The sequence below is a fragment of the Fukomys damarensis genome, unplaced genomic scaffold (assembly GCF_012274545.1).
Source record: "Fukomys damarensis isolate Sample0158 unplaced genomic scaffold, DMR_v1.0_HiC HiC_scaffold_39, whole genome shotgun sequence".
NCBI lineage: Eukaryota > Metazoa > Chordata > Mammalia > Rodentia > Bathyergidae > Fukomys > Fukomys damarensis.
Genome location: NW_022900951.1, coordinates 125020580 through 125046444, shown reverse-complemented (window position 1 = coordinate 125046444; position 25865 = coordinate 125020580). Strand labels below are relative to the sequence as shown.

Sequence of the window (25865 nt, the reverse complement as noted above, 5' to 3'; positions counted from 1 at the left end):
CGTCGGAAAGCAGTCGCGTTCAGTGGGAGAAGCGGCCTCTTAGAATCCATGCAGTCCGGAGATAAAAATAGGGTCTTAAACGTGTCGCGGCGGAATCTTCTTACACTTATTTATATCCCGTCCCCCACATCCCAGTCGACGTTGTTCAGAGAAGCCAGGCCCTGTGACAGCATTGTGACACACCAGCGACCCAAACTAAGACTGTCTTGGTGGGGCCGACCTTCTGGTGGACGGAGGAAGCAAGCACAAACCGTGACATCTGTGGAGAAAAATAAAGCAAGTTATAGCCGTGAAGTGTTGTTAAATTTTCTTTCAGTTTTCCCACTGGGGATAAAATCTGTCTTCTGTCTAAGTGTGCATTTGCAGGGAAAAGGATAAAATAGTACCCCCCATCCAAGACCTCCTGGGGAATGCCGGACACCATAGCTCTTGTGGTTTCAAGTGCTATGAACTTGAACGCTGTGGCAGGAACCCAGGGCCTTGTACCTTCCAGCCAGGCACGTGCTGTGCCACTGAGCTGAACCCCACCAAAAGCACCAGGGGTACCAAGCCGTAGTTCTGCCATGTTTACTGTATGCACTGTAGCGTTGGCCCGTACTGCCTGAATCCATCTGGCCTTCCGTGTTCTGTGCTCTGCTGCCTCCTTCCCATCCTTACCAAGAACCTAACAGGAGGGTAGTGTATACAGCATGAATACACTGTGCAAAAAAGGATGTTCATCTTTGGGGTGGCACGGGGCAGGATGGTACAAGGATTTTATGCTACTCAAAATGGTGTACAGCTTAAAATGTGAGCTTTTTTTCCAGCGTGGATATCTGGAACTGTAGAGAACAAAACCTCAGAAATAGCAAGGTGTGCTGGTGCATGCCTGTCATCCTGATGTTAGGGAGGCTGAGGCAGGAGGATCGCCAGGAATTTGAGGCCAGTATGTGACTCGGTTCAAGACCAGACTGAACCACATAGTGAGACCCTGTCTCAAAAATCCATAACAAAAAAATCCAGAAAGCAAAAACCACAGGTAGGAGTGAACAACTATTACCATTCCATTGAATTGCATCTATGATCAAACCTCAGGCTCGCTCTTTCTTTCTTTCTGTACTGGGCATTGAACCAAGGGCCTTCACATTGAGCTACATCCCAGCCCTTTGAATTTTTTTTTTTTTTTTTTAGAGACTGTCTTGCTGAATTGTCACCCAGACTGGGCTCAAACTTGTGACCCTCCTGCCTCAGCCTCCCAAAGTGCTGGGGCTTCAGGCATGTGCCATTGTGCCTGGGGACTTTCAGGTTTGAGTTAGGAGATTTGGGGGGAGACAGCCCCACTGCCACCGTTTTACAGGTGAGGAAACAGGCAACAAGAGTGAACTGAGGGCCTCGAGTCACTCAGAAATTGATTGGCATGGTGAGCATTCAGCACCAGGCCTATCTGACTCCACGGCGCCTGCTGGTGTCCTGTGGCTGCCACTGTAGCTTCCGGAAAATGTGCTCTCTAGACCTGTGTGTCGGTTCCTGGAGTGCTCAGCAGCTCATAGAGCTGTCTCCAGGGACCTGGGATGTGTCCTTCCTTGTCCGCAGCCTGTTTGCCAGCTGCCGTCCCCGAGTGCTTGTTGCGTGCCTCGGACACCACTTATCTTGTTATAATCACCTCTGCAACTTTCTGGGTATGAAGTGACATGTGGCTTTCCTTCCAGATGGGATGCTGGCCACATAGCCTGGAGTAAGCAGCTGGGATTCAACCGAGTGATGCTCTTTGTTTGTTTAAAGTAAGAGTATTGAACTTTCTTGGATAGACATGGTATTGCTCACTTGTAACTCCAGCGCTCAGGAAGTTCAGGTCCAGAAGTTCAAGGCCAGCATACACTGTGTAGCAAGACCCTGTCTCATAGAACCAGAACCAAAATCAAACCACAGCGACAAAAATCTGGTGTCAGGGCACATCCCTGTAATTTCAGCACTCAGGAAGCTGAAGCAGGAGGATTGCCATGAGTTAGAGGCCAACCTGGGCTACGTAGCAAATTCAAGTTTGGCCTAAAGTCTCAAAAACACAAAATCAAAACAAAACTAAAAACATTGAGCCAGATAGAGCTTTGGTTTCAAGGTAGAAACCCAGATCTCTGAATCTTTTGTACATAATAAGATGACAAACGAGATTTTTTTTTTTTTTTTTTTTTTTTTTTTTTTTGGTTTTTGGAGACAGGGTCTCACTATGTAGTTGAGACTGACCTGCAAGGAACTCACTATGTAGCCCATGCTGGTCTCAAACTCACAGTGATCCTCCTGCCTCAGCCTCCCAAGTACTGGGATTATAGGCGTGTGCCACCATGCCCGGCAACACACGAGATTCTTGATTGACAGTCTGCCCAGGGTCTGCGTGGTGCTGCTGTGCACTTGGTCCCAGTCCTCTGCAGTTGGGGCTCAGGGCTTGCAGAAGAGCAGTGAGATGCACCATGGACTCTTGAGAAGGTCACCTTCCTCCTGCTGACAGAGGGTTTGCTGCTTCTGAAGCATCCTCTGAGGCCGGTATGATATCTGTATGTGCCTATGGGAACGAGAAGCTGTCATGGAAATCCTCCTGCCTCAGCCTTCTGAGTGCTGGGATGACAGGCTTGCACCACGATGCCCGCCTCTGTTCTTTTTAAAATTTTTTTTTATTTTATGCGTACACGTTTGCAGAACACGATCCTATTCCTCACAAGGAAATGGAACACAGAACACATCTGAGCTGTTCTTTGAGCAGCAGGGATGGGGATTTCAGGGGTGCAGGTGGATGATATTCACCAACAAGGACTCAGTTTCTTGAGTGCCTCCTACGTGCCAGGTCCTCAGGGCCTCCAAAGTGATTCTGCCTCATACCAACTGGAAAGGCTGGCACAATGACTTTCACTCCCTCCTAATGTCCCTAGTGACCCTTCCTGTGCAGTGTTGAAAACTAATGAACAGTTAGCTGGGTGTGGTGGCACACACCTGTCTTCCCAGCATCAGAGAGGCTGTGGCAGGAGGCTCTATACAAGATCAAGGCCAGCCTGGACAACATAGTGAGATTCTGTCTCTGATAAACCAAGAAAAGTAAAAAAGGGCCAGAGGTTGTGTAACCTACCCGAGAGGCTCTCAGTCTGTAGAAGGACTGGATTGGAACCTGGTTTATCTGATTGGCCAAAGCAAGGCTGGTGAATGCCCGCCCCTTTAGGGTCTAGGCAGGTCAGAAAAAGGTGACAGGTGGCTGCAGGTCAATGCCATGAGGCTGTTGGCCAAAGCCTGGGGCCACTGTGCCTTGGTGGGCCCGTCTCCTTACCTGCTGGGTGCCTTGGCTTTGGCTTCCTCTTGTGACTATGGGGTCACGGACAGCGCCTGGGGGCTGCCCTAAGCGCGCGGCACAGCGCCTGGCCCCAAGGGTGTCCCGGTGTAGCAGCCTCCTCATATTCCGAGATGTCCCTGCCAACCTGCATCTTCAGATGCACGCAGGAAACTGACCGCATTGTTTACATGAGACGCCTGGAGTTGGCATTGCCATGGCGTGGAGAGAGAAGTGGGGGCCGGGAAGGCTGTGCGGGGAACGGGAGTGCTCTGGAGCTAGATAGAGGGGTGCACACAGCCTCGTGAAAAGGATAAGTTTATGGTAGGTGACTTACAGCTGCATCCGTCCATTGATTTGTTTATCGTTCTATTGAGACAGGGTTTCAGTATGGAGTTCAGGCTGACCTTAAACTGGCAGTCATCCTCCTCCTGCCTCAGCCTCCTGAGTGCTGGGATGACAGGTGCGTGCTGCCATGCCTGGCTGTGTCTCCATTTAAAACAAGTTTGAGAAGTGGCAGGATGTGACCCTGGGTGGGGTTGGTGTTCGGGCTTCGGGCGCGGGTGACCCTGAGATACCAGGCTGGGTCCCAGGGGCAGCTGCAGGGTGGACCGAGCTGCTTACCCTACCTGCATGTTTCTGGAGTGGCCATGGGATGCTGGCACTGCAGGCGTGCAGAGAAGTCTCCTTTGCTAGATGGCTCTGGCACAGGGTCTGGGGACACTGCCTTTAATTTTCATTTCTTGTTGTTGTTGTTGTTGTTGCAGTACTGGGGATTGAACCTGGGTCCTTCATTTTGAGCTACAGCCCCTGCCTTTTAAAACTTTTTCTTTTGAAACAGAGTCTCACTAAGTCACTGAGATGCCCAGGTTGGGCTCAAACTTGCCGTCTTCCTGCCTCAGCCTCCCAGAGTGCTCGGATGGCAGGTGTGGGTCACCGCGCCTGTAAGCAGGTGATCCAGATGGAGGCACAGAGGATACCATGGCTGGGCTCCCTGGGTGCTGCTCAGTGGTACAGTGCCTGCCTAGCATACGTAACGCCCTGGGTATGGCCTCCTGAATGGGAGCAAAAAGACAGAAAACCCCAGCCCCCAAGGAAAGAAAATTACACTAGATAATTTGTGGGCAAAGCCAGGCACAATGGTACACACCTGTCATCCCAGTATTCAGGAGGCTGAGGCGGGAGGACTGCCGTGAGTCCAAGGCCACCCTGGGCTATACAGTGAGATGCTGTCTCAAAAACAGGAAAAAATTAAGAAGTTGTGGGCAGGGGATGAAAGGGGGCTACCCTGGGCCCTGGAGTTTTGGCAGTGTCCTGGCCTCTGCTCGGCTGGACCCTAGGGTGGGCGTGGTAGGCGGGTGCTCTGCTGCTCCACCACACCCCAGCTGCTGACAGCTGTGTGCCTTCCTTTTAGGTCTTTTTCAAGCTGTTTTTATTCGTCCATGTTTACAGGACATAATGATTCCTTTGTTCCTCGAGGGGAGTCAGTCCTCCTATGTAACATAGCTTCATTCTTTTTCGTCCCCTCCTCTCCCCCTTTCCTCCATGTCTCGGTCCCTTCCCTTTTGCAGGAGGTCTGTCTTCCTGCTTCCTGTGAGCTCTTTCTTACCCCTGCACTGTAACTTAGTTATACTGTGGGTTTCTCAGATAAGAGAAGCCACGTGGCCTGCCATTTAAGTTGTGTGTCTCCGTACATAGACCCTTTCGGGTGAGTCACCCAAGCCTTTGGTTGCTGTCACCTCGCCTCTGGGCAGGGAGATGACAGGCAAGGCTTGGAGCTGAGTCCAAGTGTGGAACTCGGGCCTGGGCTCCTGTGGGGGCTCTGCACTGGCCCTGGTCTGTCACTAGCTGCACACATCTCCGCGCGTGGGCCTGTGTCCCTTCTGTGCTGAGCCTTACCAGTTTCCATCTTAGGCAGCTACTTTGTTAGTTTTAATACATATGTTTTTTATGAGAAGCAGCGAAAAACAATAAACAGCAGAATGAGCCCAGGGTTTGCCCAGGAAGTTCATAAAAGAAGAAATCAAATTGGACAGTGAACATATGAAGAGGTGAAGAGCCTCATTAGTGATTGGGGACATGCAAATCATACCCTCTACTTGGCTAGGAGTTGTAATGAAATCTGACAGTCCCGATATTTACATGCCTACGGAGGAATGTGTGTTCTCAGTAGTTGTCTTTGTCACCTTTCTCATTGCAGAGATAAAATACTGATACCCAAAGGTAAAGGAGGAGAGGTTTATTTGGCCCACAGTCTGTATCGGTCTCAGTCAGTAGTCAGCTGGCTCCAAGGCAGGGTGGCACATGGCCGAGGGGCAAGAGTCCGTGGCATGGAGGGCAGAAGGCAGCAAAGCAGCGAAGTCGTGAGGAAGCACTAGGTGACCACAGCAGCCCTCTTTGCGTCCTTCGCGTTCTGTCCAGGATACCCACCCTAGCACTCACACCCTTCGTCCCAGCACCCTTCCTCCTAGCTTTCACCGAATCGATCCCAGCGTCACACAGTCTGGATCCAGCCCTCTGTGAAAAGCCTCACCTATGACCACGGGAGGCTTTGGGGACATCCAGACACAGCCACAGCAGTAGTAAACTTGGAAAGGCATAGAGAAAGCACAAAGCTCATAGTCTTGGGATAACCCCTCAACCACGTTATAATACAACATTCCAATAATTTTTTCCATGCAGAAATATCTCTCAAGTTACTGATATCAACTGTATATCCAGCATTCCTCCCTTACTGCCAAATACAGATGCACAGTAATATTCAAGGCCCTGTGTTCAGTGCAGTGAAGAATCAGTCAAGTGAAAGCCGGTGTCAGCCCCAACCAGCAGAGGTCTCATCTTGATCACAGCAGTTGCCCTCCACCAGAAGTATCCACTACCCTGGTTTCTGTGTAGTCAATTTTTTTTGGGGGGGTACCGGGGATCGAACTCGGGTTCTTGTGCTTGCAAGGTAGGCGGCAGAACCACTGAGCTAAATCCCCGGCCCCTGTGTAGTCATGTTTTGCTTTACCCAAATGTAGAAGATTTGGGGCCAGGGATTTAGTTCAGTAGCACTGTACCTGCCTTATAACTGCAAGGTCCTGAGTTCAATCCCCTGTACCAAATGAACAAACACAAAAAAACCCCAAATATAAAAGTTTGTATGTAGCCCAAGATACTGTAGTTTTGCCTCTTTTTTTAAAAAAATCCCCTTTGGTGCTTTGTTTTTGTTTTTGTTTTGTTTTGTTTTTTTGAGACAGAGTCTTGCTATGTAGTTCAGGCTGGCCTTGAACTCACTGTGTAGCCCAGGCTGGCCTCGAACTCAAAGGGATCCTCCTGCCTCAGCCTCCTGAGTGCCAGGATGACAGGCACACGCCACCACACCCTGCCCCCACTTTGGTTTTGAGACATGGTCTCACTGTGTAATCCAGGCTGACTTCAAACTCATGGTGATCCTCATGCCTCAGCCTCCCAAGTTCTGGGATGACAGGTGTGTGCCACCATCCTCAGCTTTAATTTCTTTTCTTTTTTTTTGGTACCGGGGATCGAACTCCGGACCTTGTGCTTATGAAACAGGTAGCAGAACCACTGAGCTAAATCCCCAGCCCCCCAGCTTTAATTTCTAATATGATAAATATCAGTAGATAGAGCCTACAATGCAAAAGCTCTTTGCAGCCCTCAATAATTTTTGTATAAGAGTCCTAAAGCCAAAAAGTTTGAAAATTGCTTTTCTAGGGAATTTGTAGGGAGTTGGAGTTTTATATTAGTTTTTTCGCATCTGTGGGTTTATTTACTTGATAAAAATACAAAGGATATCATGAATGGAGAGAATCCTGGTTAGTGAGATTTAAAACATTACACTTTGAAAAACATCACAAAATGCAGACGTAAAACCACAGCGCTTTGATTAATAACCGAGAACTCCTCTAGGAAACTCTCCTTTTTTTCCTGTTATCTCTTTTCTTTTGTGCCACGACCACTCCAGTGGAATCTGCGTGACAATGCCGACCACCTGGCAGAAACTGGATCTGAGGTATCGTCCCCTCGGGGTCAAGCCTCCTGGAGGTCCTTGGCATGCACCGCATTAAAAGTCAGCCAAAGAAGGAATCGTTGGTTTCTTCGCCTGCAGCTTGGGGACAATGGGTTCTGTTACAATTTTGATTTATTTTCTATTGATCTCTGTGTGTTTGTGTTTTTTGAAAATGCCTAGTGGTTTTCAAGAAGGAGAAGGATTAGATGTACCCAAAGATATGGAGGATAAGAATGTCACTGTTTGGACACAGCCTTCTCAGTCAAATAATAACTGAACAGAAGGTGCATTTGAGGGGAATATTTCTTTTAAGGAAATAGTTCTCAGGAAAATAGCATGTAATGTTACAGACGTTACTGATACTTCATCAGAATTACCACATATTGTCAAACATCTGAGAAACAATGATTCATTGGGGAAAAAATGGCCACTGGCATATTATCAGCTAAGATGGAAAGAAAGCTTAAACTCCTGCTAACTTTTCACAATGTATTCTATAATGATGTATTTGGCAGGCGCCAACTCAGCAAGCGGAAATAGATGCCTAGAGAGATCAGCTCATTGCCCCTGACTTGCTATAAGGAAATAGAAATCTGTATAAAGGAAGCTCTTTGAAAAATAAATTTTGCAGCAGCATTTGCAAACTTCACCTCGGTGTTGAGTGCTTTTGTCTGACTGTTATCGCCGAACCTGCTCCCACCTTTCAGAGAACCTGTATCTCTTCGTGAAATCCCGTGTTTGCTGCCCTACGGTCGGTAGCACTTTTGCTTTTTATTTGTGTGTGATTTAGCTCGCGTTCACATTATGGTCTCCATGTGCGCTCATTTTCCTGCGTGAAAGTACATTCCCTTCGTGCGTTCATTTGTTGATGGAAATGTAGGCCACTTCCACGACTTAACTGTTAGGAGCGGTGCTGCTGTACACGTGGATCGCTGTAAAATGATGCCTTGACTCTTTTGGAAGATACCTAGAAGGGGAGTAGCTGGGTCAAGTGGGATTTCTAGCTTTAGGGTTTTAGGGTTTTGTTTCGTACCAGGGATGGGACTCAGGACCTTGCACTTGCTGGGCAGACATGGTGCCACTGAGCTACATCCCCGGCCCTGTTATTTGATTTCTTGATGACGGCCATTCTTTCTGCAGTGAGATGGAACCTCGGTGTTGTTTTCATTTGCCTTTCTCATATGGCCAGTGGTGTTGGGTCTCTTTAAAATGTATTTGTTGGCCATTTGTACTTCTTCTGAGAAGACTCCATTCCTTTCCGTTGCCCATATTTTGATTGGGTCTTTAAATTTGGAGGGGTGTCATATTTTTTAGTTTTCTATATATTCTAATACTAATCCTTTGAGGACTAGCTGACAACATTTTTCCCACTCCATGGGTTGTCTCTTCACCGTTGGTTGTTTCCTTGTGTGGCTTTGTGTCAGCACCTAATTATCTTAGTGATTTCCTATGTGTGCTGTACTGGGGATTGAACCCAGGGCTTCACACATGTGAGGCTAGTGCTGTACCGTGGAGCTACATCCCCAGACTTTTGTAGAGTTTGTCTTTTATTTCATTTTTTTTGTACCAGGGATCGAACTCAGGCCCTTGCGCATGTGAGGCAGATGGCGGAACCACTGAGCCAAACTCCCGGCTCTTTTGTTGGTTTTTGAGAGAGGGTCTCACTATGTAGTCGAGACTGACCTGGAACTCACTGTGTAGTCCAGGCTGGTCTCGAACTCACAGTGATCCTCCTGCCTCAGCCTCCCGAGTGCTGGGATTACGGGCGTGCGCCACCATGCTGGGCTGTAGGGTTTATCTTGAGACAGAGTCCTGCTACCTTGCCTGAGCTGAGGTCAAACTTGGCATCCTCTTGCCTCAGCCTCCTGAGTAGCTGAGATTCTGGTGTGTGCCACCATGCCCAGCTTCAGTACATGTCACTGGGAAACCCGAGGAGCTTCAGAACAGAGGAAGCCCTGGGAGAGGGATTGGGTTAGACACTGCAAGAGCTCTGGTGGCTCACAGCAGAATGTGGAGGTGCAGGATTGTGGGGGGAGGGAGCTGTAAGAGCTGAAATCACAGGAACCAGTGGGAGATACGGACAGACCAGTGAAGGGAGACAGGATGTGAGCTAGAGGAGGGCCTGCCTGGAACTGTGGGACCAAGTACTCCAGGCGTCTTGCTTGGCAACGGGATCCAGCCAGGGGCCAGAGGGCAGTTTACATGTGTCCTGCAAGCACGCTTCCCCTGCGCCCCCTACAGGTGGATGGTGCCAGGGGACAGCCGCTCACCCACCTGCCAGGAGCAGCAGCTCCTTCTCTGGTCCTTCCCTTTGTGAGCCTCTGAAATGAAGAAGGCTCGTTTGAGCCAGGCCCAGTGGCGCACGCCTGTCATCCCACCACTTGGGAGGCTGAGGCAAGAGGACTGCTGTCAGCTCGAGGCCACCCTGAGCTACATAGTGAAACTCTCAAAAAAAAAAACAAAAAAACTTCTTTTTCTCACCCGTGTGTCACTCCTAGTACCCTGTGCCTGGTGACTAAGTTGTCCCACGCTGGCTTGCTGGCTGTAGAACCCATGAAGCGCATTTACTGCAGGATCGGCTTTGAGGAAAGCTCCCTGGGCTCCTGCAAATGGGCTCCCTGGGGGACACCTTGTTTCATACTTGTGGCCTTAATCTTTTTTCTCTTTGTTTCTTTCTCTTTTTGTAACACTGGGGATGGAACCCAGTGCCGTCACACTGAGCTACATCCCCAGCTCTATCGATGGATCCATCAGTTGATTGAGACCGAGTCCCACTAAGTCACTCAGTTGCCCAGGCTGGGCTACAACTTGTGATCCTCCTGCTTCAGCCTCTTTGAGTGCTGGGCTGACAGCTGTACACCACCACATCTGGCTGAATGCAGGGTCTTGAAATACAGTTTTCTTTTATTCATGGCTTTAAACAAACTGAAACATAATTCCCATGCACTATATTCATCATTTTAAGTTTATGATTCAGATGCATTTAGCAGATTAAAAGGTTTCAACAGTTTAAAAACTTTCATCATGCCCCCAAAGACAGTCTTCATCAAACAGCCACGCTGTAGTTGCTTTTCATCCCCCAGCTACCTAGTCACCATGAATTTGCCGGCAGTCCTCCTGACTCAGCCTCCTGAGCACTGGGCTGATAGGTGGTCACCATGCTCAGCTTTCGGTCCCTTCTGAGAGAAGGCTTCCAGGTTCCTTGTAGACAGAGGAGCAGCTCTGCAGCTACCCTCCTGGTTCCCCTCTGCGGCCCATCTCTCTGGTTCAGCAAGAGACTGTGCCTGGAAGAATCTCCCTTAGGGAGAATCCACAGCTGGGTGATGTTGCGTCCTCTTCTGCGTGCGTCTTTTCACTTGTTCATGCCTTTCCTCTCTTCACTCATGTTTGTTTTCTCCTTCTCTTCTATCTAGTAGAGGTCTTAACTGTTTGGGGGGCTGGCTTTGACACAGGCTCTTGCTATATAGACCACGCTGGCCTGAACTCATGCGTATCCCAGGCTGGCCTTGAACTTGCAGTCACCTTCCTGCCTCAGCCTCCCCAGTGCTAGGATGTCATATGTGCACCACCGCACCCTCCCTCCTTATTTTTTTTAATTACTCAAAGAAGGAAAGCTTTATTAAGATATAAAATGCAATATTAAGGTTTTGGTTCCCCCTGAAGACTGGTTTACACAGGAAAATGCTCAGATGTTAGGATCTTCAGTAATGGTCAGTAGTGTGTTAAAATTCTTGTTTACCCAGTTCAAGTGTGTATATTGATTGATCGATTTGCACACTAGGTGATATCCCCAGCCCTTTTAAAATATTTTGTTCAAGATGGGGTCTCTCTTAAGTCGCTAAGTTGCTCAGGCTGGGCTTGAACTTATGATCCTCCTGCCGCAGCCTCCTAGAGTGCTGGGATTACAGGTTTGCACTACCAGATCTGGCTTCTGGTATAGTTTTAAAATATTCTTGTATGGAGGTATAGTTTTCCTACAGTAAAATGCCAAGAGACTAGGATCATTAGGCTGAATAGCTCTGATGAACACGTTATCACCCCAGCCCTCCCAGCAGTCAGTGACCCGACTCTCCCACAGCTTTGCTCCGCCGGACATCTGGGACCTTCTCAGTTTAGGGCTATTTCTGGTCAGGCAGCTGTGGATGTTGGTACATGAGGTTTCTGTGGCGTGAGAGTCTGTGCTCTTCCTAAGAAGTAGCTGCCCTGCGTTGTACGTGCACTCCCTGTATCTGATCCAGTGTTGGGGTCTTTCTGCCCCGAGCCCCTCTACCTTTATCCCTCTGGAAGCACTTCTTCAGTTGTGCCTGTGCTCTCCCTCTGCCTACTGTGTCCAGTGTTTTTTGGGTTTTTTTTTGTTTGTTTGTTTGTTTGTTTGAGTCAGGGTCACACTTTGTAGTGCAGGCTGGCCTTGAACTGGCTTTGTGGTCCAGGCTGGCCTGGAACTCACAGTGATCCTCCTGCCTCAGCCTCCCGAGTGCCACCACACCTGGCACATCCAGTGTTTTTATGAACGTGCCCTCTCGTGTGCTCCTTCCCTGACGCTTCTGGGAGGCCTCACTGCTGTTTCGTGCCACTCCTACAGGTGTGGCTCAGAGCCCGCACTCCATCACTGTCCCCCTGTCCTGGCCAGGGTGCTGCCTGCTGCTGTGAAGTCTGTGGGCTGCTAAGTCTCTTCCCCAGCACAACTTCTGCAACCGGAGGAGCTCGGGTGGGAGTGGGCAGGGGAGCAGGAAACCTAATTATGCAAATTTTGATCTTAAAGCTTTATTCGCATGTTTCCTGGCAGGCTGTTCTTTAATCTCAAGAGCAAGATTGCTCAGAATTACCATATATTCTCGCTCTAATTGCATTAAAATTATAGTAGAGGTTGTTTTTGCTATAATCAAGAGTGATTTTGATTAATACTTAGGAAATCAAATGCCTCACGAGCGGAGGGAATGAGAACAACCTTCGCAGTGAGCCGTCCTTCCTTTCCTTCCCTCCCCTTCTTGCCAAAGGCCAGACAGGCAAACAGATTTGAAAGGGTTTCAAGGAATTTATTTGCTCTTGCGTGCACGTAGGGCTCATCATTCCTAAAGAAAATGCCTCAAAGCAGGAGACCGCTGGCTTCCTCTGTGTGGGTTAGGGAAGAGCTCTTTGTCAAAGGAGGACTCTGCTGGAGAGGACATAGTGACGCGCATGAGGAGGGCATAGCCCCAGATGAGTGGGGCGGAAGCGAGCGAGATGGCCAGCTGCCTCGGCCACCTCTCTGATGGCCCGGATGTGGGTGGTACGGCCAGTAGGTGCTGTGAGTAACAGCAGGGCCTGGCCGTGTCATGGTTTGTGCAGGCTGGCACTGAGAAGGTGGCGCTATGGGAGAACCTCCTTCGCCCTGAGCCGCATCCTCTTGCCCCCACTGGACTGTATCTCCAGCCTCCGCCTTAGTTAAAAGATAATTTTAGAACATTTACAGAGTTCCTGTTCCCCTTCACTTCCCCATTACTGGCATCTTGCATTAGTGTAGTGTCTATGTCGCCATCAATAATCCACCATTGATAGCTAGTTTTTTGGGTTATTTTGGGACAGGGTCTTGCTATGTTCAGGCTGGCCTTGAACTCACTGCAGTGCTCGGAAGACAGATGTGTCAACCTGTGCATCTGACTTAACAGATTTTGTTGCATCAGTCCATGTTTGCAGAACATGATCATTGCTTTCATTATGGGCAGTCAGTGCATGTGCAGAACACAGTTTTCTGCATCATCAGTGATTAGAGCCCACACTTTCCTGGGGTCTCCTTAGCTTTTCTCTGAGTTCCTGCTGGGCTCCAGGATCCCATGCCCTACCTGGGAACTTATTCACCGGACAGTTAGGGATCCCGACACCAGAGGTCCTTGTGCTTTCGGTGGCCTGCAGCTTCAAGAGTCCAAGGCCTTCCTGATAGCGATTGTATTTGTTTGGAGGTGGAGTCTCACTGTGTCATCCAGGCTGGCCTTTGAAAACAGATTTCCGGAGCCCAAACTCCAGCATCATCTGCTCTTGCTGGGATGTCTGCCCATTCGAGGTAACGCGTGGGTGCTGTCTGCAGGGAGGCCAGGGACTGGGAGAGTCGCCACCTTGAGGGCTTGTCTGCCACCTCAGCCGTGCCCTGCCAGCTGCTCTTAGGTCCTGGCCTGCCGTCACCATGGAGAGTATGCTTTATATTAAGAGTATGCTTTATATTCATTTCCCTCCCCCCATTGTGTACTCGGTCTTACCCTTTTTCAGTTTTTCTCTATGATAAAGCACACTTACCATAAAACTTACTATCTGTCCCTGCTCAGTGTGCATTCCCAGTGCCGTGAGTACCCTTGCACCTGTGTGACACGAAACGTGAGTTCTATAAAAGCATTCTGCCATTCCCGCCACTGGATTCGGGACCGCGTTTTCTGTCTCTCTCCACGTTGCCACATCTGCTTCATGGCTTCCAGCGGCCCTCCAGCAGGGATACTTGTTTGTGGGCATCCATGGGCACCCTTCTCAACCACTTCCGGTCACAGGGGCTACTGCCAAGTCCACCCAAGTGCTGCCCAGTGTGCCCTGCCCACTCCTTTTCCCCATGTTCTGACTTTGTCTACATATTGCAGTATGTAATGATTACCTTCCCTATCTGGAGGGAGCAGTCTTTGTACAGGACTCATCTTCCTTCCTCTTTCACCTCTTCCCCATCTCTAGATCCCTGTCCCACTCGCAGATCTGGCTCCATGCTTCCTGTTACCCCTGAATGATTCAGGTAGTGTGTGCTTGGGTTGCCTCCCTAGGGTGCTAGCACAGCCTGCTTCACGCAGTGCACCGCATTAGCGACATGCCAGGTCTGTTGCTGGGCTCTTGGTACGTGGTTGATGCCACACGGCCTAGGCTTGGAGCAGGCTGTCCTATCTCGGCTTGCAGAAGTGCACTCTGTGACAGCACAGTGACCCAGTTGCCGGTGACACATTTCTCAAGACCATTCCCTGTTATTACTCAGCACTTGATCGTACCATAATTTGGGTGACATAAAACGACGGAAATGTATTTTCTCACAATTCCAGAGGCTGGGCATGGCCAGCATTCAGGCATTGGCAGGGCCATGCTCCCTCGTGCACTCTCAGATTCGGGCAGGACCCTCCTGCCTCTTCCTGGCCCCCGGAGTCGCTGGCAGTATTCAGCCCCGGGGCTTGCATTTGTGTCACTGAGATGGACCCTGCCTTGAGGCTGTGTCCAGATTTCTCTGGTGAGGGCACTGCTCATTGCATTAGGACCCACTTTAATCTGGTATGGATTGCATCTTTTTTTTTGTTTTTTGTTGTTTTTGGTTTTTTGAAGCAGGGTCTCACTATGTAGTTGAGACTGACCTGGAACTCACTATGTAGCCCAAGCTGGTCTTGAGCTCACAGCGATCCTCCTGCCTCAGCCTCCTGAGTGTTGGGATTACAGGTGTGCGCCACCATGCCCGGCTGGTTTGCATCTTAATTTAATTGTATCTGCAGAGACCTTTTCCCCAATAAGGTCACACTGCAGGTTCTGGTTGGATGTGGATTTGGTGGGGTGGGGTCAAACCAAGTGGAGTTCACTTCAGCAAGTAGAAGTACACCAAAAAGCCCTGAAAGAATGTTTCTGTCCTGCTGGGCATGGTAGCACATGCTTGTCATGGCAGCACTCTGGAGGCTGAGGTAGGAGGATCGCCGCAAGTTCCAGGCCAGCCTGAACTATATAATGAGTTCCAGGCCAGGCTGAACCACATAGTGAGACCCAGTCTCAAAACGTGAAAAACCAAAACCAAATCAAAACAATACAAGAACGTTCCTGACCAGGTGATGAGCCAGTGCTGCCAGATACCCATGGAAGTGGGAGGCAGGTCTCCCCTGAATTCATGCTCGGTGCTCTGATCTTCCCTGAACACACATTCCTGTGTGCTCAGTTCCTGGTCATTTCCGTGGGTGGAGCTGACTCCTCCCTGAAGCCCCTCTCTGGTAGCTGGACTGCTGTCGTTTTGTCCCCTTGCCTTGCACAAACGGCCTGCAAGGGCAGTAATTGGAGGCCGCTGTGCAAGTGACAGGGGCGTGCATGGCAGTGATGGGCATAATTAAGGCCTGCCAGTCACCTTGCCCAATTAGAACACCCTGCCTCTCTTTGTGAAAGAGTAATCGCTTGTTGAAAGCTTGACATTAAAGAGAGCAGAGTAGGACCTGGTGAGATTTCCAGATTAAGACAGCAAATCTGTTCAGAACAAAGGTGGCAGCGGCACCCTGCTGTCTCTGGGCCTTTGATGGTGGCCGGATGGACACATAGGCAGAGGAAAGGGGCCGGTGGGCTCCCGCTGCCGCCATGAACATCAAGGCTTAAAGCAACACAGATGTGTTCCTTCTTATTCTGCAGGCTGGTCTGGAATTACAGTGTTACTGTGGCAGGTGCTGGGGGGTGGGGCCAGCGTCTCCATGCCGTTGGAGCTCTCTGGAGACTACCAGCAGTCCTGGGCTTGTGGCACCTTCACTCGCCACATGACTCAGCCCCCTCATCCTCCCTGCCTTAATCGAGACCCTTGGGGTTACCTTAAGCCTGCCCAGACACCCAAGATCATTGTTTCATCTCAAGGCCCTTTTCTTTGGTTTGGTTGGGTTGGTTTTCTTGAGATAGGATCCCAGGTTGGGATACTCCTGCCTCAGCCTCGCAGGTGCTAGGATTATAGGACTGTATACCATGTCTGCTGAAGGCCTTTATCTTAATCACATTCTGTGGCTACTTTTGCCATGTAAGGTAACAGTTTCACACAGGTCCTGGGAGTTGGAGAATCCTTGAGAGCGTCCATCTATCCCAGGAGTACCGGGTGCTGTGTTACCTTTGTGATGTGTGTTACATTGTTTTTGAACATGTAAATACAGCAGATTCCTAGAAAACAAAGAAAGTAGACATCATCTCTGGACAACTGCCATTGACTTCTTTTTTCTTCTGTACTAGAGATTGAGCCCAGAGCCTTTGTGCTGAGCTGCATCCCTAGCCCATTTTTAAAATTTTGAGTCAGGGTCTTGCTAAGTTGCTCAGGCTGGGTTTGAGCTTGCAGTCCTCCTTCCTCAGCCTGTCAGGTGGCAGTTATTATAGGACCGCACACCACACCCGGCCTGACTGATGGTTTGATAGGTGTTATTCTGTGCTTTTTGGAAATGCGACATGAAAAGAGTCAGCTAGGTTGACCGGGTGGTGCTAGATAGCCTTTCTGTTCTCTCCCTGACGGGTGTACATTGTATTGCTGGTTTTATCTGCTTTATTAGATAGATGGGTTCAAAGAGGCCATTTATGAGCTTGGCAGCTGTGCGCTCTAGGAAACCGTCCCTGCTGTCAAGGTCGCGGGCATCCGCATCGGCCCCCAGAATCCTCTCTGTCTTCCCCGGATTCACTGATGTTGCTGCGTGCATCGGCCCTGGGTTGTGTCCCCCTCAGGTGGATGACTTGGGTGTTTCTAAGGAGTAAGAGGGCTGGGCGACTTCACCTCACATGCATGCTGAGGGTTCAGTGAGCTGCCTGGTGGTCTGCGCCCAGGCTTCCCAGCAGACCCAGTGCGTGATGTGATCTGGGGCATGGGAGGGAGAGAAGGGTGACAGGTGTCCTTCAGGGGGCCACCCCTGTGTAGGCTCGGTTCTGACCTCGAGGATGCCGGCGTGCCCTGGGGCTGCCTGGGGATAAGAAGCCATGAGCCGTGGAAATGGATCCTTTTCCATTCCGGGAGGCTGGAGTCTGGGCCAGGTATTGGGGCACACACCTTCCTTCTGGAGCTCTGAAATGTTGGCCTTCCTTGTCCTGCAACTGTGTCACTGTAGGGCGCTTCCTTCTTGCACAGCCTTCTTCCTGTTTGTCTTCTCTCACTGCCCTGTATTAGGGCCCATCCTAGGGCCCCTTTTACCTGGACTGCCTGGGGAAAGTCCTCCCTCCAAGGGCAGTCACATCCAGAGGGGCTGGAACTCAGCACAAGTGGTGGGTGGCAACAGTCAAGCCCGGAGGGAAGCTCTAAGGGTTCCTCTGCCTCTCCTGGGCACAAGCTTCATCTGTGTCCCGGCCCCGGGGTGTGTACGGCTGTCCCCCTGCCTTGGAGCAGCTGGCTGTGGACCAAAGGCTAAGCTGTGATGTGAGCAAGACCCGGAAGGGTGTGTCTGTAGCTCCGCTCCCCGACCACCAGGACTCCTACACCCTCACAGAGCCCTGTGCGGCAGTGAGAACACACTTGCGGGAGGAAAGATTCTGGTGTGGGTGGTGGTGGCCCGCAAGCGGCCAGGAAGCAGAGAGCAACAGCAGAATGGTTCCATCTGCGCATTGCAGACCGCTTCATCCGGTCCCTCAAGCAGCCCATCAGCAGGTGACCGAGAGACCTGGCACAGCAGAGGATGGGGCAGTCCGCAGTGTGTTCTGTGCATTGACACCCAGCACTCTTGCGTCATTCATATCCAGGAAAGGAATGATAGAATGACTTAGAAAAGACCGTTCCCATTCCTCGCCCTCATCTTTACATGGTGACCGTGACTGGAAGGACGGTGGCACCCAGTGGCCCTCTCTGAAGACCAGTGGTCGGGGGAGGCAGCTCTCACATTGGCCTGCTGATTGCTTATTTCACTGTTGAGAGCGGTCTACCAGGGATATCTCTGGGATAGTTGAAAACACTGTCAGCTGGGTGCCAGGATCCTAGCCTGTCATCCTAGCTTCAGGGAAGGCTGAGGCAGGAGGGTTGTGAATTCAAGGCCAGCCCTGTACGAGGTGGATCTTGGGTCCAAGCTGTGCTACAGATGGAGTGTGAAGGCCCGAGACAGGCGGATCCATAGGGATAGAAAGTAGGTGAGTGGTTGCCAGGGCCTGAGGATAGTACTTCACGTGTACAGGGTTTCCTTCTGGGGTGATGGAAATGTTTTAGAAAGTGACCTATGTGATGGCTACAGACCACTGTAAATGTAACTAAGACCTAGTGATTTCCTTTTTTTTCAATTTTTGAGGCAGGGCCTCACTATGTATTCCAGGCTGGCGTCAGACATACAGTGATCCTCCCGCCTCAGCCTTCCAAGTGCTGGGATGACAGATGTGCGCCTCCACGCTGACCTGCAGCAACTGTGGGAGAGGAGAGGTTGCTAAGCCTGGGCCCCTGCCCCTCCATGAGGGTCTCTGCACTGAGCGTGGCAGATGCCTGTGCTCTGCCCTGGGGCGGGCTGTGTCCACAGTTGATAGGCCCTGTGGTGGCTGGGGTGTGGCTTAGGAGCCTGGTTTGGATTGGAGCGTTGCCAAAAAACCAATGATGTTTAAAAACTTAAACATTTAATAAAAAGCACATGAAATGGGCCCTGTCTAACCATTTGTGAGTGCACAGTTGTGTTTAGTATGTCCACATGGTGCACTGTTTTCATCTAGCATGACTGAAATTCTGTTTCCTTTAGGCAGCAGCCTCTCAGTCTCCTGCTGCCAGGCCCTGGTAACCCCATTCTGCCATATGCAGCATCTGTCCGCGCTGTGCCTGGCTTATTTCACTTGCACGATGTCCCCACACGTGTCCAAGTTGTCATCACTTGCGTGAGCTCAGTGGGTACTGTGCTTCCCCGCTTCCCTGCTGGTACTTTAGTTCCTGTCCTTTCCTGCCTTGTTCAGGAAGCTTCTGCTTTTTATATACATGCTAACTGCAGACAGTTACGATAGTGTGCTTTCACAGAGGCCAACTTGTGAAAAGTGCCTAAAACAAATCAGAAGCCAGGACAAGTCTTCTCACAGTTTGTGCTTCTGGGGTTGGAAATGAGGCAAAGGTGAAATGTGCAGTACAGCAAGTTGTAAAAGCTAACACTGACAGCTTAAAAGGGAGCAGAAAGCTCTCAAAGGGGGGAAAGGAAAAATAAAAGGGGCAGACCCCCAACTGGAAAGACAGTTCCACATCTGGAAGCAGTGGTCCTTGAGAGCTGTCTGACTTTCCGACTTTGGCGATGGTCAGTTAGGTGCTTGTGTCAAGAGGAATGGCTGCTTTTTCTTTGAGAGCCTGGCTGGATAGGTCAGACCAGAATATGGCTTTGTTCTCTCTGTTCCTGCTATGCTTTTGAAAATTCTACTAGGATTCTATATTTTATTTGTATTTATCTCTGTGCGTGCGCGCACGCGCGCGCGTGTGTGTGTGTGTGTGTGTGTTTTGAGGTAGGGTCTCGCCATGTAGCCCAGAGTAGCCTTGAACTCCCAGTGATCCTCCTGCCTCAGCCTCCCAAATACTGGCATGACAGGTGTACGCCACCACGCCCAGCTGTTTCTCTACTTTTCATGAGTGGTGTTTGTAGTAAATAGTGATTGCATTCATGTGGGGAGCTGGAGCATGTGTGTCCCACATCTCAATTCTTTTTATATCCCTCCCACACTTTGAAGCTCTTTGTTCTCACCCAAAATTGAGGGCCTTCTACTGTCCTTAGTAGCCCGTCTAGTAGATCCTACTTCCTGCCAAGGGCAATAATGCCAACTGACATTTGAGGGTCACCAAGTGTGAGAAAGGGTGACCCCTTGTTCTCACATCAACCCGACAGCGGGCCCTGCCACCCACCAGCAGAGCACTCTGAAGCCAGGCTGGTCGCAATTCTTGACATCCTCATGTATTGTCCTGTAACCGCATTGGACCAGTGTTGCCTTGGGCAAAGCGCTGGGTAGCTTATTTTAGAGAAGTTGCTAAGTTGCCCAGGCTGAGCTCAAACTTGGAGCCCTCCTGCCTCAGCCTCCCAGAGTGTTTTTAGTAGACTCCCTATGTCGTACAACCATCACTGCTATCTAACTCTAAAACATTTCCGATACCCTCGAAAGAAGCCCTACACCGGTTCGCAGCCTTCATTCCCCTCACACCCACTGCAGCTTTCTTTTGGTGTAGCGAGGCTGCTGGTGCACAGCTGGCTTCTGCGGGAAAGGTTGCCTGTCACTCCAGGGCATTCGCAAATCCCTCTGTGAGCCTCTGTGGTAGGTGCTGCAGGTGTGCATGGCAATATCAACGAGGCGACGCTTTCGGTGGCAGCCACATGGGCCACTTGCAGGTCAAGCAGCCTGCTGCATGGAGTGCCCTTGCTTATGGCCCAAAATGCTGACTTCTGTCCTCTCATCCTCATTTTCCCCTGCCACTCGCTGGAGCCACTTAGCCATCAGAGCAAGTGGTGAGCCATTTCGTCACGCGCCTGCAGTATCGGACGGCATTCATCACTCTGCAGGCACCAGGAGTTAAGATGGCCCAAAACTTGGGGGAAGCTGGGAACTCATGGAATGACCATTCGGGCTTCGTCTCTGCCTCCAGAGTGCTCAAGGTGGGAGAGGAGCCCGTGCGTGTTTGCCCCATGGTAGGCCAGGCCGTGTGAATTTCTCTCTCCTACCTACAGCCTTCTAGGAATTGTAGTTGTTGGGTGTGGTGGTACGTGCCTATCATGCCAGTTCTTGGGAGGCTGAGGAAGGAGAATCACCATGAGTTCAAGGCCACCCTGTACTTCATGGTGAGACTGTGTTTCCAAAGAAACCCCAAACCTCCCCCAAAAAACAAAACCCAAACAAACAAACACAAAAAACAAAACAAATCTGTAGCCCAGGGTCCCCTTGCGGGGTGGGGGGGAGGCGGGCTTTCTCAGCAGCTGCCTCAGGTGGGATCTTGGTCATACTCTGGTGGCAATCCTTACTCCATGGATCGTTTCTGGTTCCGTCAAGCTGGGCCTTCCCCCCTGCCAAGGCCCCATCCCCTGGGGCTGATGTTCATCTCACCCTTGGACCTGCACGGTCAGGAAGCTTGTGACATGGTTGTGTTTCCCAGGCGTTAGGTGTCATTCTGGTCCCTTTTGTAGTAGGCTTTTCTTTTGTTGGTTTGTGGTGTCACTGTTGACCAAATCTGTTTCTTTTTGTTGTTTTTGTACTAGGGATTGAACCCAGGCAGTGCTGAGCTACCTCCCCAGCCCTTTGTATCTTTGTATTTTATTTTGAGACAGGATCTTGATAAGTTGCCCAGACTGGGCTCCACCTTGAAAATCCTTCTGCCTCAGTTTCCCAAGTTGCTGGGACTCCAGGCCTGCAATGCCCACTGCACCTACCGATTTCCTGTTGGCTGAGTAGCTTTGTCCCCTTGGAGGGGTGTGTACATGCAGCACCGGCCCATCCGGCCCAGGTGACAGGCAGGCGAGTGGCATCACAGCTTCCAGACGGGAAATGTGGTTTACCAGCCTCAGCGTCCCCAGAATTCTCACACCCTCAGAGGGGTCAGGGTTTTCACATCTAAATGCTGAAGCACTTTAGCTGAGTACGTACTTACTTAGGATTTATCCTGGGCCCTCTTCCCAAAAGCCTGGAAGCGGATTTGACGCACAGAAGCAGAAGGGAGAGCAGGAGACAGGTGTCACTGGGGCACCTGCTCCCGGCATGGCATCCTGCTGGATGTCCTCCCAAACTGGTGACAGTGACTCTGCCCTGAGTACTAGGATGGTAGGCATGCACCATCACACCTGCCTAAACGTGTGGCTATTGAAAGCTTAAAACCTAATTAGCACAATGGAGGAGCTACATTTAATTTAATTTTTCTTAGCAAAACAAAGTTTTACTTACTAAATACATAGTAAATAAATTGTAATAAGAAATAATTGAAATTTGCAAATACAGTATATCTACATGTTTTCTACTTTGATCTTAAATTATACAGACAAATTACAGCTTCACAACCTGTTCAGATACACGTGTAGAACATCTGGTGTGTGAAGGACCTCAGCAGTTTACCCCTTAGGGTCTAAGGGTCGAAGCCATGGTCTTGGGCAGCTAAGCCAGTAAATAACTACAGGTTTCAGGGGAAATTGTGGGGATAATGAAGGTTCCAAGCATCGCTGTCTGCGCATGTGTGTGACTGGGCGCTGCAGACATGGCCGTGTGTATGTACCGCTCGTCACAGGGATCGGACGTTCACAGCCTTCATTAAAATGCACCCACAGCTTCAGACGCCAGCCCTGCTACTAGCCCCGCCGAGGTGAGGCAGGTTGCAATAGGTCAAGCTTGTGTTCCCTCCCAAAGGGATGAGAGCTGCAGGAGGACAGACCCTGGCCCCCGAAGGCGTCTGGGGATGGCAGCGCACTTCCATTATTCAGTAGGTCTTCGTGGGCCCACACACAGGGTATCCTGGGGGACATCTGCAAAGCTCAGTCCAAACAGACACCTGCATACAGGTAATGCCGGCTGGCTAAGCGGTTTTCCCACCAGAAATCCTCTGTGGCTCTCCGCAGTGGAGGGAGGTGACTTTTCCGCTGGATTCTTTGAATTCTGGCTCTCCAAGTACAGGGATTGGGGCGGTGAGCTGAGGCTGGGAAGAACCAGCCGCTTTCTGAAGTGTGTCAGTGCAAGAGGGGTTCCCGCCTATGTCCAACACTGAATTTTTTAGACGGGAGTTGCACAGAGGGCTGCAGGAGAGTAGCCTGTGGGACCCCATTTAAGATGTGCAAGTATTTATTCCTGTCTCAGACACAGGGCCTCATGTATGCTAGGCAAGCGCTATACTGCTGAACTACATTCCAGCCCAACTGTAGGCTTTGAAGAAATCTTTGTCTTTTCCTTTATTTTTTTGAGACAAAGTCTGACTATGTAGCCCAGGCTGGGTTCAAAGTTGTGATCCTCCTGCCTCAGCCTCCTGAGTGCTGGACCACCATGCCTAGTTTAAAGAAGTCTTTACTAGCTTGGAATTTAACGTGAGACTGAGTAGCTTTATCCAGAGATGGTTTGGGTCTACTGAATTCAAGGTCCTTGCGGGATTAATAAATACTACAAAATGGTTGCTCTTAAGCCTTTTACCTAAAGACATGTGGCACGAGACATCAGCAAATTCTAGGGGTGGCTGGGGCTCCCAACGCTGGAGGGCACCCACCCTCTCTGGGTGCATGTTCTAATTGCTTTTCTCTGACAGTTGCCTAGAAGTAGAATGACTGAGTTACAAAATATGCAGATTTCAAATTGGCAAGGCTTGGAATAACTGCGCACTCCTAGGATACCTCTGACTCAGGCCTCACGCTCCCAAAGGCAGGACTGGGCTGGGGCCTGGCAGCAGGGACTGGCGTTGGCGACACTCGTCCCTCTCCAGATCTTGCCCGAGCCCTTTCAGAGTCAGCTGCCTGCATCACACCGTGCCTCTTGGTGCTCTGTGCGTCCGCTGACAGCAGTCTTTCCGTGAATCCAGGGAATGCACAGGACAGCCTGATTCCCCTAAGTGCCGCTGAACCTCCTGTGTCGTTTCCTCAGTGGCCACAGCAGTTTCCTCCAGTGTTGTGTGGTCTCGCACATATTTTCCACGGAGCGTGCATATTCCTGTTAGCTTCATGTTTTCTGTTTACCATGTGTCTTCTTATTTTTCCCTTTGGAGACTATTGTTGGATTGAGTTGGGTTGTTGGTGTTTTTCTTTCCTTTCCTTTTCTTTTTTCACTGGTTTTGAGATTATATATCATACATTGTTTTTTGTTTTTTTCGGTACTGGGGATCGAACTCAGGGCCTTGCACTTGCGAGGCAGGCAATGGCACCACTGAGCTACACACCCGCCCTATCATTCATATTTTTAATGGTTACTCTTTGCGTTGTGAAGCCACCGAGAATTCCCATGTGCTCCACGCCCAGCCTCCCCATTAGTAGCATCTCATATTCACCTGGCACATTTGTCACGATTAAAGAAAAAATACTGTGACCCTGTAGGTAACCAAAGTGCACACTGTATTCACATCTCCGTGGTTTTTATGCAAAGTCTCTTTCCGTCTTAGGGTCAGCCCCGTCCATTGAGCTCCAGTCAGAGCTCCCCAGGCTCCTCGTGCTCTATGGGTTTCACAGTCTCTGTGGCTCGAAGACTTTGGCAGTTTGGAGAAGAGGAGGTATTTGTGCGCTTCCCTCGTGAGTGCTAACGAAACAACTCGCATTTTGGTAGGACCATTAAAGGGACATTCTTTGAGGGATTGTGAAATATATGTGTGCCTTATCTAGCTGGACTTGTGTAGACTTCAGTCAGTATCTTCCCTCGCCTATCCCCCCAGCCTCTGGTCCCTGCCTTTGTCCTGTCTGTGTCTCTGAGTATATGAGTGAGATCATCACCCTCTGTGCCCAGCTTATTTCACTTAGCAAAGTGTCTTTCAGCTCCATCCATGCGGTTGCAAATTACAATACTTCCTTCTTTCTAAAGGCTCCATAATATACCATTTTGTATATATATACCACATATTTTTTAAGGTACTGGGGATTGAGCCCAGGGCCTTTGCACTGAGCACTTTTTAAAATTTCTTATCTTGAGACAGAGTCTCATTAAGTTGCGCAGGCTGGGTTTGACTTAGGAGCTTCCTGCCTCAGCCTTCCAGATTGGTGGGATTATAGGCCTATACCATCAAGCCCAGTTTAGCCTACCCGCACTCCCTCTCTTCCAAAACCCAGGGCCAGACAAGTACTCTAACACTGAGCTACATCCCCAGTGCAGTGTTTTGTGTTTCTTTATTCACACATCCGTTGATGGACACCTGGGTTGCTAGCCTTCCACAGCTTGGCTTGGCTACTGTAAATCATATTGCATTAGAGATGAAGGGAAGTTGTTTTTTTGTTGGTTTGTTTTGTTTTTGGCTTTGTGATTTCAGTTCCTTTGATTATATTTCCAGAAGTGATGTTGCTGCATGCAGTGGTAATTCTATTTCTAGTTCTCTTAGTAACCTTCACACTAATGTCTGTAGTAGTTGGGCAAAGGCACAATTCAGCTGACAGCATAACACGGTTCCCTTTTCAGTGCACCCTCACCAACACTTGTTGTTGTGCACCTATTTAGAACAGCCCTTCACCAGATGCAAGATGAGAGCTCACTGTTGGTTTTAGTTTGCATTTCCCTAAAGATTAGAGATGTTGAGGATATTTGCATTTATCTCTTGACCATATTGTTTCTTTTGAGAAATGTCAATTTAACCCTTTGCTCATTTTTAAAATTGAGTCATTTGTTTTCTTGCCATCAAGCTGAGATCCCTATATATTTTTGGTGTGACTTACAAATCTCTTCTCCCAGTTCATGGGCTGTCTCTTCATTCTCTTGTATCCTTTGCTACCCAGAGTTTTTTAAAGCTAGTATATTTTCCTGTGTCTGTTGAGAGGACCATGTGGATTTGGGGCTTCTTTTTTTTTTCTTTCTTTTTATTGAGTTTATTGGTACAATCTAGGTATACAATACAATTACATTCATCATTGGGATTCTGTACCTTTACATAATAGGTATTGATTCTCATTTTTCCCTCTGTCCCTGCCCTCCCTTCACCCCCTCCTCCCCTCCCCATTTACAAACACTTTATTTCCATTTTTTCAGTTTCTCATATTTTTTTTCCTCTCCCTTATTACCTTTACCCCACCCTTCCCACTTTCCCTATACCTTTAGCCCTTTACTTCCTATTTCACATTATTAATTATCTCATTAGGATCCAGTGTACTATTATAGTTTTTCACACCAAAGAAACTATTCGGTATTTCAGTTAAAGAAATCTCTGTATGAACATTAAAAATAGGGAATCCTAAAATAAAACTAAAAAGGAAAGTAAAAGAGTAAAGGCAATGATGTAACATTAAAATAATC

The 25865-nt window shown here is 49.5% G+C and overlaps 1 protein-coding gene across 1 annotated transcript in view; it reads left to right on the top strand.

Annotated features, from left to right (window-relative positions):
- The first annotated feature begins 14118 nt into the window (after window positions 1–14118).
- The window catches only part of Cd99l2 (CD99 molecule like 2), a 51171-nt gene continuing 39424 nt past the window's right edge, over window positions 14119–25865 (top strand). The window contains exons 1-4 of the mRNA XM_010639122.2: window positions 14119–14144; window positions 18704–18836; window positions 20417–20611; window positions 24037–24163. Of these exons, the coding sequence (XP_010637424.1) occupies window positions 14119–14144; window positions 18704–18836; window positions 20417–20611; window positions 24037–24163 (481 nt within the window). The remainder of the gene's footprint in view (window positions 14145–18703; window positions 18837–20416; window positions 20612–24036; window positions 24164–25865) is intronic.